General features: G+C 47.2%; 1 protein-coding gene across 1 annotated transcript; it reads right to left on the bottom strand.

Moving 5' to 3' along the window:
- Positions 1-689: 689 nt before the first annotated feature.
- On the bottom strand, positions 690-17,203 carry apln (apelin). Its single transcript, XM_028960139.1, has 3 exons — positions 16,801-17,203; positions 6,791-6,963; positions 690-3,256 (listed from the first exon to the last, which is right to left on the bottom strand). Exons 1-2 carry the CDS (start codon positions 16,865-16,867, stop codon positions 6,797-6,799), a joined length of 234 nt encoding a protein of 77 aa, XP_028815972.1. The 5' UTR covers positions 16,868-17,203; the 3' UTR covers positions 690-3,256; positions 6,791-6,796.
- Between the last annotated feature and the right edge of the window lie 1,227 nt (positions 17,204-18,430).

Below are 18,430 nucleotides of genomic sequence, written 5' to 3'. Positions count from 1 at the left end.
GTTTAAGACCACTGAAACTGTCATGTTCTTCATCTGCCAGTTAAAGATGGTTGTCTTCCTCTTTTTCGAAATGGTTTCTCAGACATGATCGGTTATCCTACTGTTAACATGAACCCCTCTGAGGTTCCCAGATACACCTTCGACCCACACGTGCTTATTTTCCTTTTTCTGTTCTCACTTTCCCCTGCTCCTTCCTGACCTCATAATCCACTTTATTTCCTATTGATGTTCTCAACGATCACATTTCCCCAGCCAAATGCACCTTTTTTCTTATGTGACCACAAGTAGAAATGTCTCTGAAACACACTAGTGGAAACATTGGTTAATGAAGTGCATAGGGACACCACTCAGGCAAGAACTGCGGATGGAATGGGCGAATGGACAATTCTTATTTGGGTGTAAGATCTGACGAAGGAAGAAAAAAGAAAAAAATTTTGCTTGCTCATAGTGTGGTGTATATGTTCAACTGGATGTTACCCACACTTTAAAAGCTTCAATGAATCTTTGTGTAGCAGACTAATTTCTATACTGTTACGATCATAGGAAAAAAAAGAAAAGAAATAAATAGTAAAAAAATAACAATACAGCTTTCTCACACTGTATTCAAAGGAACCTTTGGACAACCAGCTAGACGAGAATCAACCAAAAAATTGTCACAACACTGGAAAACCATTACATGCCAAAGAGTCTTGTTTTCAGGGTTTATTTTTCCCAGCAGCATAATGGAATTTCAGAAAAGTGCAGCCTTGCATGCCCATACAGAGAGTAGCAAAGCCATATGATTGGTGTTTAAGGGGGACCAATAAAAGGAGGCTTTGGATCGTTTTCTCTTTTCTTTCCCCCTGTTTTTCTTCTTTTATTTTATTTTATTTAATCCTCCATTACTGGGGTGTAGTGGTGATAGTGGTCAGGTGGGGGTGGAGTAGATATAGGATTTATTTTTTTGTCCCTCCCTGGAGGGGCTGCTCGGCTGGTGCAGATTGTGGAAAGATACATTCATGAGGAAACACTGCACTTCGACAATGACTTTCCAGACAGGAATATGTATATCTATATTAAACCTCTCCCTTTGACCTAAATCTACCAAATCCACATTTTACAGATTGGGGAGAGTTGGTTTATGTATCCACCGTCTGGCCCTTGTAATGCAGTGGCTGTAATGAACTCTACATCTCTGTCTGAGATGGTCTTATTTAATGATTCATGTTGAACCGAAAGTATTTGGATTCACATGGCCTTCACATTCAATGTATTTTTAATCTGGGTGAGCGTAGGTTAGGGCATACGCTTAAAAAAAAATGCTCTGAGTGTCAAACGGAGACGTGGCTTTCTGCCCCAATTCCATGGAGAGATGAGAGGGGGGGAATATTTTCTATTCAGATATTGACAAGCCCTGCAGCCTGACCATGTGGTGGTAACAGGTCACTGTCTGTTCACAGCTCTCTATGTCAGTCCTGCGCTCGGCCTGCATTTCCTGCATTGTTACGTAAGTCAGAGCGGGGGGGTCTGGTGCGGTCGCAGTCTAAGCCAAGTTGACATTTCGCACACAGACCACCTGGCCGTGGCCAGGTCCATCTGACACAGATTAGCTCGGGGTTTAATGAGCAGAGCTATCAGAGCTGCGACCAGATGCGCTATAGAAGCTAACAGTGCAAAGTAAAGGATCCCCGCAGAGGACGGGTAACATGAACAACTTAAACAACGTGAAACCGAAACTGCATACATAGCCATAGTGGTGTGTAAATATGTAGCCATATATATACGTATATTGATATAATGTATGCTTACATATTCTATTTTTATATATGTCTATGCATGTGTGATTTCTTTAAATAAATGCACAAAATATAAACCATTCTGGCATAGGCTTGTATCACAGCACCCTGAGAAAAAGAAAAAAATAATAGATTTTTTAAAAAGCTGATAAATTCCAGTATGATACGTCGACGTTGCATTCAGTCGCTTAGATCTTGAAGTCGCAGCCTCAAGCTTAGCCATCAATGCAACGTCCTGACAGGAGTTGTATTGTGGAACTGGTACATGTCTGCCAAACAACCTGCTCTTCCCTTCAGCCACGGCCGTTCAACTTGCCGTATCTTATGTTTAAACCGGAAGAAAACAATAAAGCAATGTGTCAGTGTGATGCATGCGAGTGTTTCGAGACGCCAACAAAGAGGTAATGCGTTTTGTCTCGTCTCTCCTGGCAGCATTGTGGAACAGGTTGATATTTGGCACTTCATTTGAAGGTGGGGTGGTGAATCACCCCGGCCAGTTAACAGTCGAGTAGAGCGGCTGCTAGGTGCAGTCGGTTGGGTTTGGAGGCAAGGGCTTTGGGACGTGAGGACACGGTCCAATGCCACGGTCCCCTGTGGGACAGAATGGCTGGAAACCTTGAGCACACTGCTTGGAGCACCAAGGTGTCACTTTGGGCTCAGTGAGTTTAACACAAGCTGACATTTTGAAGCAGGGTGCTTGAGCGTGATATCTCATATTATGTAAAAGGTGAAAGGGTAAAAACACCTTAACCGTCAGGTTTGCTCATAGGCATGAAATAGTTACAGTAATTAGAAAACAGTTCTTACAGTGATAATTAATTCAACCAATGCCGTTGAAATGAGAATGCAGAGAGGTGGGAGGAAGAAACGCTTTGCTGTTGACAAAACCTCAGCAGACAATGCCATTTCAAATAGGATTACATCAATAAAGTTGGGTAATGCCATTAACTTTTGGTTGTCTGTCACTCCGGTCCTCTGGTCACTAACCACCCTTCACAAGCCAGATGGATGCGGCCAGGTCTGCGGTCGCCTTGAATCAGAAAGAATTAGACTACCACACCGTTGGGATGTGACTGATGCTTTCAGGCCATGACAGTCCGGACCCGGCTCCTCTCGAGGGGAGGGTGGGGTGGGGGCGCACACATCATGCAAAGTGTGCTGAAGAGTGGGGGAGATGTCAATCACGGGAGGGAGAGCGACACAGAGAGAAAGATAGAGAGAGGGGGGAGAAATCCCCGTCTGGTTGTTCCTGTCCCACGGTTCCAGGTTAGAGCTTGAGGGTGAGTGGTTTGTCCTGATTTCTTTGCTTTTTTTCCTTTTTTTTTTTTCGTGGACAGAAGAAGAGCTGCTTGAAGAACCAGCAGGTGCTATGGACGTCACTCTTCAGGCTGGGCTTGCGTTGGCCCCTTTGTAGCAAGGCCCCCCAAGGTAAAGGAAGAGCATTTAAATCAGAACCTGGGGGTGGGCGCTCGAAGCAGTGCCTGGAGAAAAAAAAAACGAGACGTGTGTTAAGGTACACTTGTGCCTTTTATTATGTACATCATAGTCTATTCTTCTAAACTCGAGTTTTTGATCTGCTGACTGCAGCTCTATAAAGGAAATAATGGAACGTTTGACCTGAAAAGTAGAAAATTACCCATCATCGTGGGGAGGAACGACATGAAATCTGCACATTCAAAACCAAGGACAATAAATCAGTGTTCGCTGCCTATGAAGAACAATAATCCCCTTGTGGAAGTGCAGATTGCCGGTTCCTCTCTGTAACACGCTGGAGGCATTGGATACGTTCCTGATAATCCTTTATGCTTTCTTTCTTTTAATCTTTTTAGGTTGATTGGGCCTAAAGATTTTGGATGACTGAGGCTCTTAAGGAGCTTTTGTTAGATGACAATGGTTGCACTCTGATAAGAGTGGCCTCTGGTTTCTCGAGCGATTGGAGCATGTTTCTGTGCTTATGTAATGCTAAACTGATGTGTATCTGCTTTCACCGCCTTGTTTTATTGTCTCTTGTTTATAGTCATAAAAAACAATATCAAGGTAGCATGGAAAGAAAATGCTTTAGTCTCAACAGATGTCTGATAAATGTTAGAGAAAACACACAAAGAAAACTGTAAAATCTTCTGACATTGGCATTTCTAAGCAAAATATCAATGTAATGATGTCCGTATGCCAGAATCATTACATCCCCATTATTTCTGCACTTTCCGAGCTTTGATTTTTATTGTTGTCTCATATAAAACAAGGCAAGTTGTGCGCTTATCAGAAATGACTGCAATCACCACCCACTAAAATATCAGCAAACGTTATTTCAACACTGTGTGTGACCTTATTGTCCATCAATGCATTTCTGTAGAATTATGACATTTGAGAAACATTGCATTGTCAGTTTTTGTAGTTGGCCATGTGGAAGTGGCTCGGTTGAGTTTAGTTGAGAGGCAGGGGCTCTTGGATTTATGTCCACTTTAAAAACTTTGAGTCAAGTGTTTTCTTATCCTCAGCTGTGGAACGTATGCAGAGATCTTTCCTCTGGGGTGGAACAGTGCACTGTTCCAGCTGTTTCCAGAGTAGTGCTTCTCATCATCAGAAGGACTCAATGGGAATTAGAGACATGGCTTTGCAGGGGACAAAGGGAGAAGGGGGAAAAAGTTGGTCTTTTAAGTTGACGTTCTCCCACTGTGGCCTTCTCCAGTGGGTCTTTGCCGTCTGTCAGGCCTTCTAAAAAGTTAACCCTGGCCGTCAGGCAGCGTTCTCTTCTGGGGTTGGCTTGATGAAGTGTGAGGTGTGAGCTGAGTTGACACTGACCAGACCCAGGCCTGCAAACCTGTCCAGCATCTGGGTTTGTCCAAGGGAATATATATATAGAATAGATTTTGGTTTGGTCCAATGGGACATTTTAGAATAAACTTAGTTTGCGGTCAAGTGACGTGTAGTGGACTATTTCTAAAATCATATTTCCTGCCTCAGAGAACAGTTTAATTTATCACAGCACAAGTGGGAACCTAATTAAACACAAATCTGATTTAAATGCCGATGTTTGACAATAATGAATAAGCGTAATGAACACAGTGAGTTAAAAAACTCCCCGCAGGATTCAGATGTGGTGACTGATGTTCATTTCATATGATTTGCATAATTTTCCTACTCATATGTATGGATTGGGGGGAGAACAGGAGGCCCATCGGGATGAAGTCATCACAGGACAAGGGTGTTCTCTAATGGTCGCTTTATTTTGATCTGAAGTGACACATCACTCTAAATGGGAACCAAACCTTGCCGTAAATACCCCGCTTATGAATCATGTTTGTCCCTATGACCATGGCACTACATAATGCACTTTAACTGTATGGCTATTCTGAAGTATGCTAAAGCTATTGGTATTCTGGTTAGGGTAAGCGCTGGTATCCCTGTCTCTGCATGGAATTGAATGAGGTGAACTTTGAACTTCAGAAAGGCTTGAGAGGCACTAAAGAAGGCGCAGGATGAAAGCAGCGAGTCTCAGTTCTCCTCGCGGAGGAACACATTGAGAGTCGCTGAGCCGTCGTCTTTAATAGAGCAGCACATCTTCTGGGGCTCACCTCTTTGTGCTGCCGCCTCTTCTGAGTTTCGAAACAGGCACTGACAGAAAGAACGCCTTCTCCTTTATTGTCCTGCCTGGCTATTGAGTGTTTTGAAGCCTTGTTGTTGTCCCCGGGCCTTCCTCTGCCCTCGCTCTTTGTGTTCAGCCCTGTGCCGCCAGCAGCCCGCTTCCCCTGCCCATTCGATAAGCGTGAGAATCGTTCCCACAAAAAAAGCAAAAGCATCAGATGTGGCATAATTTGCCATAGGCTGTAAAAATCCTGGGAGAGTGTAGAAGGTGTGAATGACTCTGCGATTTTATGATGTTCAGTCCACAGGCTTTTAAAAACCTCGAATTGTGTCGTCAAGGGGAGGCTCACTTCTGGGCCAGTGAACTGCCTCTTACCAGGTTAATTTATGGTGGCACCCGGCAAGCTGTGATTGGCACCTCCTGGGGGGACATTGTGCTCCGCCGTGCCATCTTGTCTCATGAGTGGTCTGTGTGAAAGTTGTGAATGAGTCCCAGGCTCAGTCAATAGGCCATGGTCTGTTTTGGGCCCGTTCCCACTATTTCTGTGTGGGTGGTTCGTTCTGGCCAAAGATCTGCGCTCTTGCATGTTATGTTTTGAGCCTCAGTCAGCACAAGTGATTGATATTTATTTTGAAGGTGAACATTCTTCTAGTTTAGGGTACCCTGTGGTTAAATCACCTTTTAAGAAACGGGACTGTTTTTGTTGTGCCATTCGCTGAAGGTGAAAATGTCATGTTCTCCTTGAATACCAAGATGAAACAAAGGTCTGTCAAAAACCTGTTTTCAGAGACCAAGTTCAACAAGATCATGTGTTATTTAAAAAATATCTATCTACATAACCCGGTGTACATGTGAAAAGAGTACAGAGTGAGAAACTCGCCACTGCCAAGTATCTTCCTTGATGTCGGGACTTTACTTTTGCTTTAATTCTAAAGAATGAAAACAAAATGACCAGAACTGGAACAGCCAGGAAAACTTCTCTGACCTTTCGCCCCAACCCGGCATTTAAAAGGAAACAAGTCACAAACATAATCTTTTTAAAAGCATTCTATGCTGCTAAATGCCTGGAATCAAAAATATTTTTCTGAGAAAAGAATTCGAAAACCAGTGATAGCAGTAAACTTCTACCATAAAAACCCTGATGACTGCATCTAATGCTATTTCATCCTTGAATTCTTTTTTTGTGCACAAATACTTATACAAATAATTTAAATAATTTTTTTTTGTTGTTGTTAAGCATTTTTTAAACAATCTAATCTGGTCATTCATCTTTATAGGCTAATATAAGTGTCAAATTTCATGGTAGGACGAATGGTAAAACACCAGATATCGCAGTCCTACAAGTCTCGGGGTTTATGGTGCTGCATATATGTCAAAAACGACACAACCAATTTAGTCTCCTCATATGCAGTTAATCTCCGTTTCTTACCTTGCTCTAGAATGGCATTGGCCCCTTGTGGGAGAGGCGAGGTCGGGGGCGTCTCCTCCTCCAACCAGAAGGTCTTTGGTTCCGCCCACCTCTGCCAGGGTTCTGCTGAGTAGGACTCCTCATGGTGTCTGCCACCTCCAGCCCCTTGCTGTGCTCTGTGGAGGCCATGGGAGCTGTGGACAGCAACACAGATCTATGTTCAGGTATCTGGATAGCTACATGACTGTGCCACGATACTTTAATTGTATATCCACATTGCTTGTGCATCTTAAAAACTGGTGGCAGACAACAAAATTGCATTACAAAAACTCCTGAAATGAACTTTTACCATCATAAATGAATAAACATTAATGAACCACTGTCTGAAGAAAAACACAATATAGAGCAATAATCGAACAAAAAAATCTGTAAAAAGATTGCAAATGTGAATAACCAATAGCTGCATTCTCCATGTAGAAATCAATAATGTTTGACTAGGAAGATCATGTACACACCGTATTAAATAAAACAGTACGTGCACACAGAAGTGTAGAAGATCTGGAAAATGAGGTAAGGCATGTCTGTCAAGTAAAAACATGTCTGATGTGGGAAGCCTCTTTAAACCCTCCGCCTTTATTGCTCTTGATGCTCCTCCACCTCCTCTTCAGCCTCTCAGGCTTTTCACGGCGGCCCTGAAATCACTGGACGCGTTTCCAGCATCTTTGCTCGATACCTTGGGCCAGGGCGAGGTTTTTGATGTGACATTTTGTGAGGATGATTATTCATTGAATCTTTCTGTGGTTGCCAGTTGCTACAAAGATTAAAGCGTCCCGCCCAGGGAGAGTGGTAATTTATGGAGTCAGCTTCACAGTCAAAATCATGTGACAGGCTAATAAAATTCAGCCCAGTTATTCAGCCATCATCATTTTTGCTTTAAATCATGCATGTAGACCACCCGTGCCTCTTCATTCATAGACATGCACATGCTCCTCTCTTTTTATGGCCTTCGGTGACCTGAACAAATTCTTCATTGATAATGTTTCCGTCACTGCTGAGCTTAGCTGTCTTGTCGTCTTATCTGTTGTCTTCAGGTCAGGTACACTCACATCGCTAAGCTCCCAAAACCTTGTGCCCTCAGCCAAAGTGTCTCCGTGTGTTTTAAAAAAAGGGTCAGTTCCTCTAAGGGGGGAGGGGATAAATACCTTCCTTTTAAAGTAAACTGAGAATCCTATTTAGCTCTTCCTGACAGTAGTGTGAATGTCATCACTCACGCCGGCCCAAGACATTCCTGTCCCATCACCCCCCTAATGGCACTGGCAGGCCACATTTCTTGAGATGTCCTCAGGGTGTGACACTTCCTTCACCAAAACTCTATCTCCTTAGGGCTTCTGACAGCCAGCTCTCAAAATAGGAATCACAACGAGATTAAGAGTGCTATTGTTAGACAGAGTGGTGCCCTATTATGGAGTATCCAGCGTTGGCTAAATCACTGCCATTGTTAGAAAGATGTGGTTGAAGCCGCCTCAGGCCGTTAAAAACGGGGCTGCAAACATTCTGATGATTACCCAACTAACAAATTCCCGGAGGACTGGCAGACAAGCATCTGATCGTGAAGAAAATTCAATCTGGCGTGACAACAATGCTCGACAAATCCCATTGCAGTTGAAACTGAGTCAGATTTAAACTGCTCCTGGATTTTGGTCTGTTGCTGGCGTCATGTGACTTCGACTCTTAAACATAGCTGATTCATTTACAGTGTGGAAAGGATATTGCCAACATGGAATGAGGGAGGGGAAAAGGAAAAAAAAAAGATCTTTCCCCTCAAACGTCCTAATCCCACCATTATCCTCTTGTTATTATGCCAGATATAGTATGGATAGAGGAAGTTTACACATTCTGCCTGCACTGAGCTCATTTCGCTCTAATCTGAAGGGGTTTAACGTGTTTCTTAAAAATCCTGTATGTATGAGGAGGCTTAAAGGACTGACAGGAGAAACTCCCCCTGCCCTCCTATGGGACGGGCTTCACCCCCCCTACACAAACCCCGGTGAGTAATCAGCATAGTGCGTGTGAAAGAGGCATCCACCACGGCCTTCTTCAGATGTGAATGCATGTGGGATTTGGGGGTGTAAATCTGCATCACTTCATCAGCAAGTCGGGACTGTAATTGCACCGGGGCGGGATGAACAGAGCCCAACCCCATCACTGTCTCCACTTCTCCCCGTCAGCCTGTCACAATCCTGCCTGGGTAATGAGACAATTTAGACATTTCCTGTCAGAGCGAGCTGTCAGCAGCTGGTCTGTGCTAGGGAAAAGAAAAGTTCCCCCGCTCTCCTTACCTGTCTGCCCGGACACAGGAGGAACAAGAATAATGACAGCATCAAAGAGCCAACCCGAATTCATGAACTTCCCGCTGCCAAGGCGAAATAGGGACTGTTCAGATCTTCCACCGCATCCCCAGGCAGTACCGCGCATTCTAGAACTCAGCAGAGGCTGAATCTGCCGCGGACTACAACCGGGCGAACGAGGGCTGATTGCTCTGCTTAATGCAATCACCATCAGATACACATCTCCCATCCCCAGATCTGGCCAGGCTTAACTCGCCAGTCCCCCTTATTACATTATAACTGATGCCAGCGATAAAGAATCTAATGCCGTTTTCCAGGCGCCCTTTAACCCCCTCGGGGCCTTTTGCCTAACAAGAGACAAATGTGGAGGTTGCCCAAAGATGTTTCTCACAGCATCCAACTGGTCTAATCTGCTCATCTGGCATGGGAGGATCATCCCTGACAACACCACCACAGCCTGTTGTCTGGGGCAAATAATTCCCCTGTTAAAGTTTCATAAAGTGGGAATTTGGGGAATGCTGGAAAATTGGCCGCACTGGCCAACGGGGAGCAGGTAAGAGAGATGATAGGTGGGGAAAAAAGGCTCCAGGCCATGGCTGCTGGTTTAGCTGATTAATTGCCTGGCATCTCACTTGCCTTCCCTGCTTCATCACCTTCCTCGGGTACCATCCATTACATTGCTTTTCTCACCCCCGTCTCTTCTGCTCTCTCCCACCATTCGGAACTTCTTCCTCACCTCTGTCCCCTCAGGGCTCGTTCTCTAACATGTCCAAGAGATAAGACAAGCCACGCGGGGGACTTTTGAAGCCCGCGGTTTATTAAATGTCTCTAGTGGCCTGGACACATCCGGAGTGGCTGGCAACAGCTACTCAACGCCGAGGAACAATGGGAGAACTGGGCCTGTCCGATTGTGAAGATGGGAGGCCCAGGTGGATCTAATCTACCATGCCCCACCCCTGGAGCCCTCTTGGCCCTCCAGGAAGTCCGAGATTAGATCTACTTACAGCCCTTTCCAGTGTAAACCAGGAACATGTGAGGACCTCTGTTTGTTTGTGGCCGCAGGCGGATACGACACGGCTCCTCGAGCATGTCGGTGCCCTGCAGGTGGCTTTCAATCATTTTAAACATAACATTAAATCGATAGGCTGCATAATCAAATTCCTTATTGAAATATTCCATCTCGTCCTGCTTGGTAAGGCTCCTAGTGAAGCGGGCCAAATGCTATTGATTTATTTTCATGCCTTGCAGGGTATTCAGAAAAAGAAAAAAAAACATTAAAACTTCCCACATTCCCACGTTCAATTATTCTTATTATTTTTTTGTACTAGTAGTAGCTCAACGTCTCTAAGCCAAGCCTAAATCGAGGGTAATAACCGTAGCAGGGGTTAAAGAGTTCATCCCACACTACAAGCCCAATGCTTCTGTCCGCAGAAAGATTTGTAATTGCAAAAATAAACTGATAAAGCCTCAGGTGAAGGTCAGGTGACAGCATGCAGTCTGGGATTTGTTGTTTTGGAGCAGGGAAAAGTGTTGCAAGATTCTGATCTGGTACGGTCCGTAACGTCATCCACTGTTAACGAATTCTCTTTTACTGTAATGCATTAAAAGTGGACCAGTCCAAGCCAATATTTCAAAATTATAAGTATGTACAGTAGGTCATTATAGAATGCAGTTAGTGTACTTGCATGTGTGACAGTAAGTGTGCGGAATGTGTTGCCGTGGTTGTCAGCACATGATGTCAGAGGTGTGAGCCCTCGCGGCTCGGCTCGGCTTCATTCATTAAGACGGGGGAATCGCAGTGAATGATAGTTTGCAGCGTCTGTTGTGCGCATGCAGGCACGCCGGCACAGCACATGGCACTTTTCCTAAACCGTTTAAGCTAATCTGTCAGGGTTCTGAAGCAGAGCAAAAGCTGATGTGTTAATTATGACACGGAACATCGGCGCTATGGAACGCTGCCTGCGCTCCAGGAGAAGTTTTTTGAATGAACTGGCATGGACTCTCCTTAACTTTCGTTCTATAAAGGCCACGCATATACACATGTAGACTACCTACTTGCATGAATCTAGTCGTCCTGGCCTTCACGTTGTCTCGTTGTCGATTTCTCTCCACCTGCTATTTGTTTTGTTTTTTTATTACATAACCTCATTATTTCATAGTCCTGCATCTTCAGATTTGTTTTATAATGTACAAAATGACGCGTAGAGTATGTACAACAGATGTCAAACAAAATAAATTCAATGGAAATGAAAAGACTGTATGACAGACTGGCGATTCTGAGGTCACCGTGTCTTTCCCTGAATGTGTGGCCCGTCCACCCATTAGGGGGGTAAAGGAATATTTAGGCTTAGCAGAGAACATGACATCAACAGCCATCCATTCAGCGTTTTGCCTCTTTAAAGCAGCGAGGTGCTGCTTGGCTGATTATCGCCCGCTCCATGCCCACCCGTAACTCGGGGGGCCTTGGCAGAAACTGGTACCAATCTCTGGCGGACTTTTTTTTTTTTTTCAGCACACGTTTCCATGGCAGCGCCTGTGAATGGTGCTCAGTGTGGAGCAGAAAGAATGACATTGTCTGTTGGAATGGATGAGGTCCCCCCCACCTTCCCAGTTTTTTTTTTTAGTGTACACACCCCCAAAATTGCGAACCCGGACCCCGTTTTCGCTTGCCGCGTTTATTGATCCCACCGCCGCAGGTTAACCCTGTCCTGAACTGTCGCGGTTGTTTTGGTGGCCCTGCTTGATATGCGGCGTGGTGCCTCGGTGACAATGCCAGGTCCGGGGCTGCGACTTTCCACATAAGCAGCCACAAGTGCCTGAGAGAGAGCGCGGAACCCTCCTGGAAGGAGGAGTCGAGCGGCACTGAGCCGCCGCGGCCCTCCGACGGCTGAATTTCCTGCTAATTTCCCTCTGCCCCGCCCGCGAACTGCACATGACCCGTATTAGCTCGTGCGTCTAATGACGAGGGCCGCCTGGCCTCGCATGATCAGAGCGCTCTGCCTTCAAAGGCCTGCCGTCACCACCTGTACTAATGAAGCCATGCGAGATTCCAGAGTGAGCAGAGACATACACACACACACACACACACACACACCGAGAGTTCAGCGACAGAGGGCTTATTACCGGCTGGGTCTCTAAATGCGAGGAAATCAGCTCGGGAGAATCAGGCAAAGCATCTTAAGCGAGCTTTCTGCTGAGAGGGGCTCGGGGGCAGCAGACAGCCTCAAAGAGGATTTGGGTGGGAGGCCGGCCGGGAGATCCAGCCTGGATGTTCCACTCAGCAACCGGAGGCTCCGAGTCAGCACTCCGGCGGCGGCCCGTCCGTCCATCGCCCTGTTTATCCAGCCGGCGGCCTCCAGAGGCCGTGCGCCGGGCGAGGAGGGATCCTCTGACGGTGCGTTGCCATGGCCGCGGTAATCTGATGCGACGACGGTGGCCTGGGTGCTCCTCCATCTCTCTGCATCATTCACTTCATCTACCACTCACACACGCCTTTAAAAGAAAGGTGTGTTGTGTGGCAGCTCACCCCTACCCCGTGACTGCCAACACACACACACACACACACAAAGTGCCTTAGGGCTCGTGCCACCTTCATACTGTGACCTTTGGGGGGGAACAAAAACTGTCAGCATTGCGGCAGCTTGGCTGTAATTTTTGTCCCCACAGCGGCAGCGTTTTCTGCTGGCGAGTTGTCGCCAGTGCTTGGTGACATTAAATATCTGACATTCAAAAGCATATGCGGGCAATTACATCAGAACTGGCATGCTGAGAAAGTTCTCAACACGCCGCGTCCTGTCGGAATGTTCTGATGGATGGGCGCTGACGTCCGCCGGGCCATGTGCTACACGGGGTGAATGATGGTGACTGCGGGTTTGGAAACGGCTGTTTATGACTCTGAGAGGTGGATGTGCGGCCCGCCAGCTCCGTATATAAACTGTTTTCGTGGTCGTGATGTGTGTTTAGAAATATCGTGAGTTATTTCAACACGTTCCTATAATCAGATTCCCTGGTTTTTGACTTACAAATGTGCATCTGGCACAGTATCTTCATTTACTAGCAGAGTAAATCCAAAATACTGTAGTCACTGTAATGCATATCTAGAAACAGTGAACCTGGGTTTTTTTGGTAGGGGTGACATCTTATTGAGCCAACACCAAGAGACTAATCTCTTATTTCATTCTCGAAGGCCAGCATCCAATCAAAATCTGTACCTTCAAATACATGCTAAATCCATGTCGGCCATGTCATCTGATAAAACAAGATAATACAACAGGATGTTTTATTTCCCGAGAGGGGCCAGAGGTCACTCGGTACCCTGATACCACCTCACCGCACCACCACCTTGCTTCCAAATTGACCATAAAAGTATTTAAAACACTCTCGTTTCCTCAACTTCAGACATTTACCCAACAGTTGGTTCCTTTGCCCTTAATAAAAATGTTCAGTCTGATTGTATCGGATTCGCAGCAACGGTAATTGTAAAATGTAATGTTTGGAAAGGGAGCCATAAATCAGTTTAATATTAGACCCCGAGTGGAAAGGGCCCGGCTCTTGGAATATCTGGACTTAATTAAGCTGTCTGAAAGTGAGGGGAGATTTCTGAACCGGTGAGGCTTGTTCTGATGTTTAACAGAGATTTTGTGTGTGTGTGTCTGTGTGTGTGTGTGTGTGTATATCCACTGGCTTGCCGACTCCCAGGCTGCGTTCTACGGCACAGGGGTAAAGGTGGAGAAAGATCCCCACATGCGGGTGGAGTGTGAGTGGTTGCAGGCTGCTCGGCTCAGTGTGTTGCTCTTTCATACACCCCTCAGTCCTCCACCTGCAAACTTGGGACCACCAGCTGTGAACTTTCAGAGGCTTTTTAATATTTTAAAGTTCCTGCTCTCCTCTTTGACTGCTGAAAGCCTCCAAGACCCTTCGCTCCCGCTCTATTTCACTTGTTTTCATTCTTCGCTCTTTCTCTCCTCTCCTGTGCTTCTTAAAGCTTTGCATGCCATCTCTTCACATGATCAACTGTCTGGTCCTATATAGTCCTACCTCATCCAAATAAATCTTGAGTCCTTATCAGTTTCACCCACACCGCTCACAGATAAGCATTCAAAGAGAAAATCATCTGGCGTGTGCCGACACTGTTAAACAGCCATCGTTTCTCCCAGCGCAGATGGGGTGCAACAAGTAGCCAGTTTGAGTAGGGGGTGCTAATGCGCCATATGCCTGTCTATCCTCCAGCGACCGGAGCTTGGGCGTGTCAGTTCTGCAGAGGTGCGCTGGGTGCAAAGCCTGCTGTTCGCACCCCGTCCGGGCAGCCGTACTGTAGACCAGGAGGAAGTGAAAATGAAGGGAAGGGGCAGAGCGTCCAAGCCTCAGACGGTCACGTTCCACTTTACTCGGCTTATAAAGGATATCCAGGTTATTGGTGCATTAAACCTGAACTCTGACCCCCCCCCCGCTTTGAAGCCACCCCCCTCCTCCCGGTCTGTCTGTGCACGTCCGCCGTCTGCCAAGAAAGTCCCGTGCATCAGAGCTCAAGGACCGGCTGAATGATACTCCGTCATCCCATAATAACCTTTCCACCACAACCCCTTTGTCCACTTACTCAGTGCTGTTACTGCAGGACATCTGGGAAAGTTTGGACAGGCTGTCTCCGTCGCTCTCTCACTTTGCGGCGCTATGATCGCGTCCACGCGCACGGACGGCTTCGGGACCGCGATGTAATGCTTCCTGAGCTCTGCTGCTGTCTAACAATATCCTGACCCTCCGGTGGGGGAACGTTGCGCTCGCAGGTTATAATGAGCCCCGTGTTTATTTTCCGCTCGCCTCTCTCTCCCCGGTCCCCGCTGACCCTGAACGCGTGGCGGGGTCAGCGGCAACGTTCCGCGCAGATCAAAATGGCCTACAGTCCACGCAGCAGACACTCCCTCCCCTTTCCCGCCTCTGCCCGTGATGCAAACCTCACCTGCACCAAGCAGCCTTCTAAAATTACACGTCTCAGGAGCTTTCTGTGTGTGTGTGTGTGTGTGTGTGTGTGTGTTTTTTCTGCGTCACTTGTTTTCCTCCGTCGTGTTTTTGTGATGTCCCTCCTGGTCCTGCAGCCTTGGAGTGTTGGTGTCGCTTCGTCTTTCTGGAAAAAACCTGGCTGCTGAGACCGTGACTTTCTCTGATGGGACGTCAGGACGTGATGCTCAAGGCCACTTCAATTTTTCATCTCTGACAACGGCAAATTTGAGCCGTTGTCGCCTGTTGCACCGACAGTTGTCACGCACACGCACGTATATGCAGACGTCCACGCCCTCTCACCATGCCAGAGACAGATGGGGAGGAGGAAGACCACCCCTCAATGTCCGCACGTCACCGTCCCGCCGTCGAAAGGTGAACTGGCTGTGACACCTGACACAGACAGGCACCGGCGGGCAGCACGGCGCCCCGACTCACCCAGCCTCCGGCGTTCAACGTGCTCTCGGCGCAGCTCAGACAATCCGGCCAGTAAGCCATCGTGACCTAAAATGCTCTACGCGTAATGAGGCTTATCGGCGGCCTCGCCTGCGCTACGCGGCTCGGGCCGCGGGGCGTTGAGGGGCTCAGGCCGCGGTGAAAAACGACACCGGCGGGTAATTGCTTCCCATTTGCACGTGCGGAGGAGCTCGGAAATAACACACTGGGCGCTGTTAATGAACACGCTGGGAACGATGCACAAAGCACAGGCAGTGCTGAGTAGACAGCACTCTACCTCACACACACACACACACACACTTCTCCCACTCTCCCCTCCACTAAACACACACACACACACACACACACACACACACACACACACACGCGCTTGTTTATAGGTTGGCGTCGGCCCTTTGAGGAGACCAGGCCGCCGTTTGCACGGGTTTTTTTTTAACGCCGCCCCGTCACTTCCATCACATCTGCTGGCTGGACTCGCCGGCCAGCTGACCAGACATCTTTCAGCACTTCCGCGACCTGCCACAGAACGCACGCCGGTGTCCGCCTCGCCGCAGCCCTTAAATTCCCATTTGATAACAATACAAAAATGTATGTTGTGTCTGTTCCCACTTGTCACCTCGGCATTAGCAGACAGACAGCTCTGCACGTGCTGCTCAGTATGCATGATGAATATTTATGGCCCAGCGCTGTGAATTAGCCGAGCTTATATGCCCCACACATATTTACATATAAATATGTCGTCCGCACGATCTCATTTCAGTCGTGTGACGTTTTTATGAACCCCATGATGACGCCTGACTCTTGCACAGAGGAATTCCAATCAAGTATTAAAATGAAAGCGTAGACTGAGCGTACACAGCACCTACGCTGAGCCTCTTATCGCAAAAGCCACGAGCACATGATGACATCGAGCAAAGGGAGAGCCGGGAAAAAAAACTCCACACCAAAGACCATCAACAATAATATGAAAACCACTGCAGTGCAGTAGGGAACAGCCAGGTGCTGATATTCCACCCTACAGAGACAGTCGGCGTACGGGCAGAGGAGGCTAACCACCACGCCGGGTGCCTGTTCACCTAATGCAAGCCTTCATCGTCATCAAAGAAGCAAAAAATAAAACAATGAAATGGCACAGATGGAAACCCATGGGAGAAGAGGGCGAAACGCAGCGATGCCACGGGAAGGAGGGGGGGTGGTGGTGAAGGAGGGACCCGGACTGGGTGGGTTACTCACCGGCGGTGGCCGAGCACAGCAGGAACAGGAGCAGCACGATCACCAACACCAGGGTCTTCACATTCATTTCTGCTCTTCCCTCTGCCTCTCCGCTGGTCGCGCGCTGATATACTGTAGTGCCGTGCGAGTGTGGATGGGAGGGAGGGAGAGAGAGAGGAGGGAGTGGGTGAACAAGCAGGGGAGGGCGAGAGAGTGTTTGCTCTCTCTCTCTCTCTCTCTCTCTCTCTCTCTGTGTGTGTGTGCGCGTCTGAGTCTTCTAGTGTGTGTTTGTATATCAGTATGCGCAAGTGTGTGACGGCTCCTCTCGAAGACCGAGGCTGTGTCTTTATCCAAGGCTCTGCCACCGAGGTGTGTGAGTGTGTGTGTGTGTGTGTGTGTGTGTGTGAGTGTTTTCCTCGGTAGAGAAGACAGCCTGTGCCAGGTCCAGTAGAGTGGTGAGGGTGCTGAGAGCGAGAGAGTCTGCAGCAGGTCTGAGCTATTTGCCTCGGATTAGGGACCCAGTAGGTCATGCGCCTTATGTATCATTGACTCCAGGGGTCATGGAAAGGCGCCCACCCCCATACGCCCCCTTAACCCCTCCTTCTTCAGCCACCCACAGACACACCCCCTGTCCTGAAAAAGACCAGTGTGCACGTTTTATTTATCATAATAATCAAACAGATGCTCTAATTCTTGAGATTCTTTTATTGTAAAGAGGGAAGGGTGACAATTTGGAAAAGCAGGTGTGGGGACAATTAAAAATAGGAACATTTCCCTCCTTTTGTACTACCTTTTCCGCTGTCCCATCTCTCCCGTGAATAATGGCAGTGTGGAAATGTTCGGTGGGAATGTTCTCGCAACTCCCTGTGGTAGAGGCCCTACCCATAGGAAAGTGCTTGCCGCTAGATTTCATCTTATGCTTTTGTCCCTTTCGCTGATTCTGAGTCATTTGTTTGATTTGATTTCCGAGGTTTTATTCTTGTGCTGAACAAAGAGTTCTGATTCAAAATGGATTCATCTCTTCCTCATTCGCTTATGATACAATAAACAGGAAAATGCCACAATGTATGCGGTTCAGTTGTGAGAACAGTTTGAGACATGAGATAAAACTGTAGTGAGTTCCCTTATCTGTTGCGGCCATAGATGCAGACATTGTGCTGACGTAGTGTTTGTCACACAATCCCATGCATCCATTCAGGCACACGCTCCACATTCTATTTTATTCCGTATACCAAGCTGAAAACATTTATTAATCAACTGATTTGTTTTAGTCCTGAAAGCTTCCACCACACCCTTTAATCCCAATGCCCCGCTAATCTCAAAATAGGCTCTGGGCCCACCCTTATTCAATTACCGCCCGAGTCATGTCACTTAACAACTACAGACATTGTGCTTTGTTCACATGCATCTCATAGCACCCATAGAACCATTCCATAATTCTGAGACAACACTGTTTCCTTTTGGCCGGTTCCTCAGCGCCTCCCAGGGATCAAAGTTGAGGCAAAGATTTCATGGGCACCATGCAATTAAGCCCTGTCTCTACCTGCACATGGAAAAGCAAGCAGGGAAGACGGATGATACTGGAAAGTCACTCCTTGGCGGCAGATGGTGGCTAAATGTTAATGGCCATGAGCTGATGGCAGCTGATGGC

This window comes from Denticeps clupeoides, chromosome 18 (genome assembly GCF_900700375.1).
Source record: "Denticeps clupeoides chromosome 18, fDenClu1.1, whole genome shotgun sequence".
NCBI classification, from domain to species: domain Eukaryota; kingdom Metazoa; phylum Chordata; class Actinopteri; order Clupeiformes; family Denticipitidae; genus Denticeps; species Denticeps clupeoides.
The sequence above is the reverse complement of the archived record's forward strand: the minus strand, read 5'-3'. Positions and strand labels throughout refer to the sequence as shown.

What these genes read in the sequence shown, in the direction of transcription:
- apln (XM_028960139.1), bottom strand. Translation starts at nt 16,867, where the DNA reads ATGAATGTGAAGACCCTGGTGTTGGTGATCGTGCTGCTCCTGTTCCTG. An exon ending in GCTGTGCTCGGCCACCGCCG is followed by an intron (nt 6,964 to 16,800) that starts GTGAGTAACCCA and finishes TGCTGTCCACAG; the next exon opens with CTCCCATGGCCTCCACAGAG.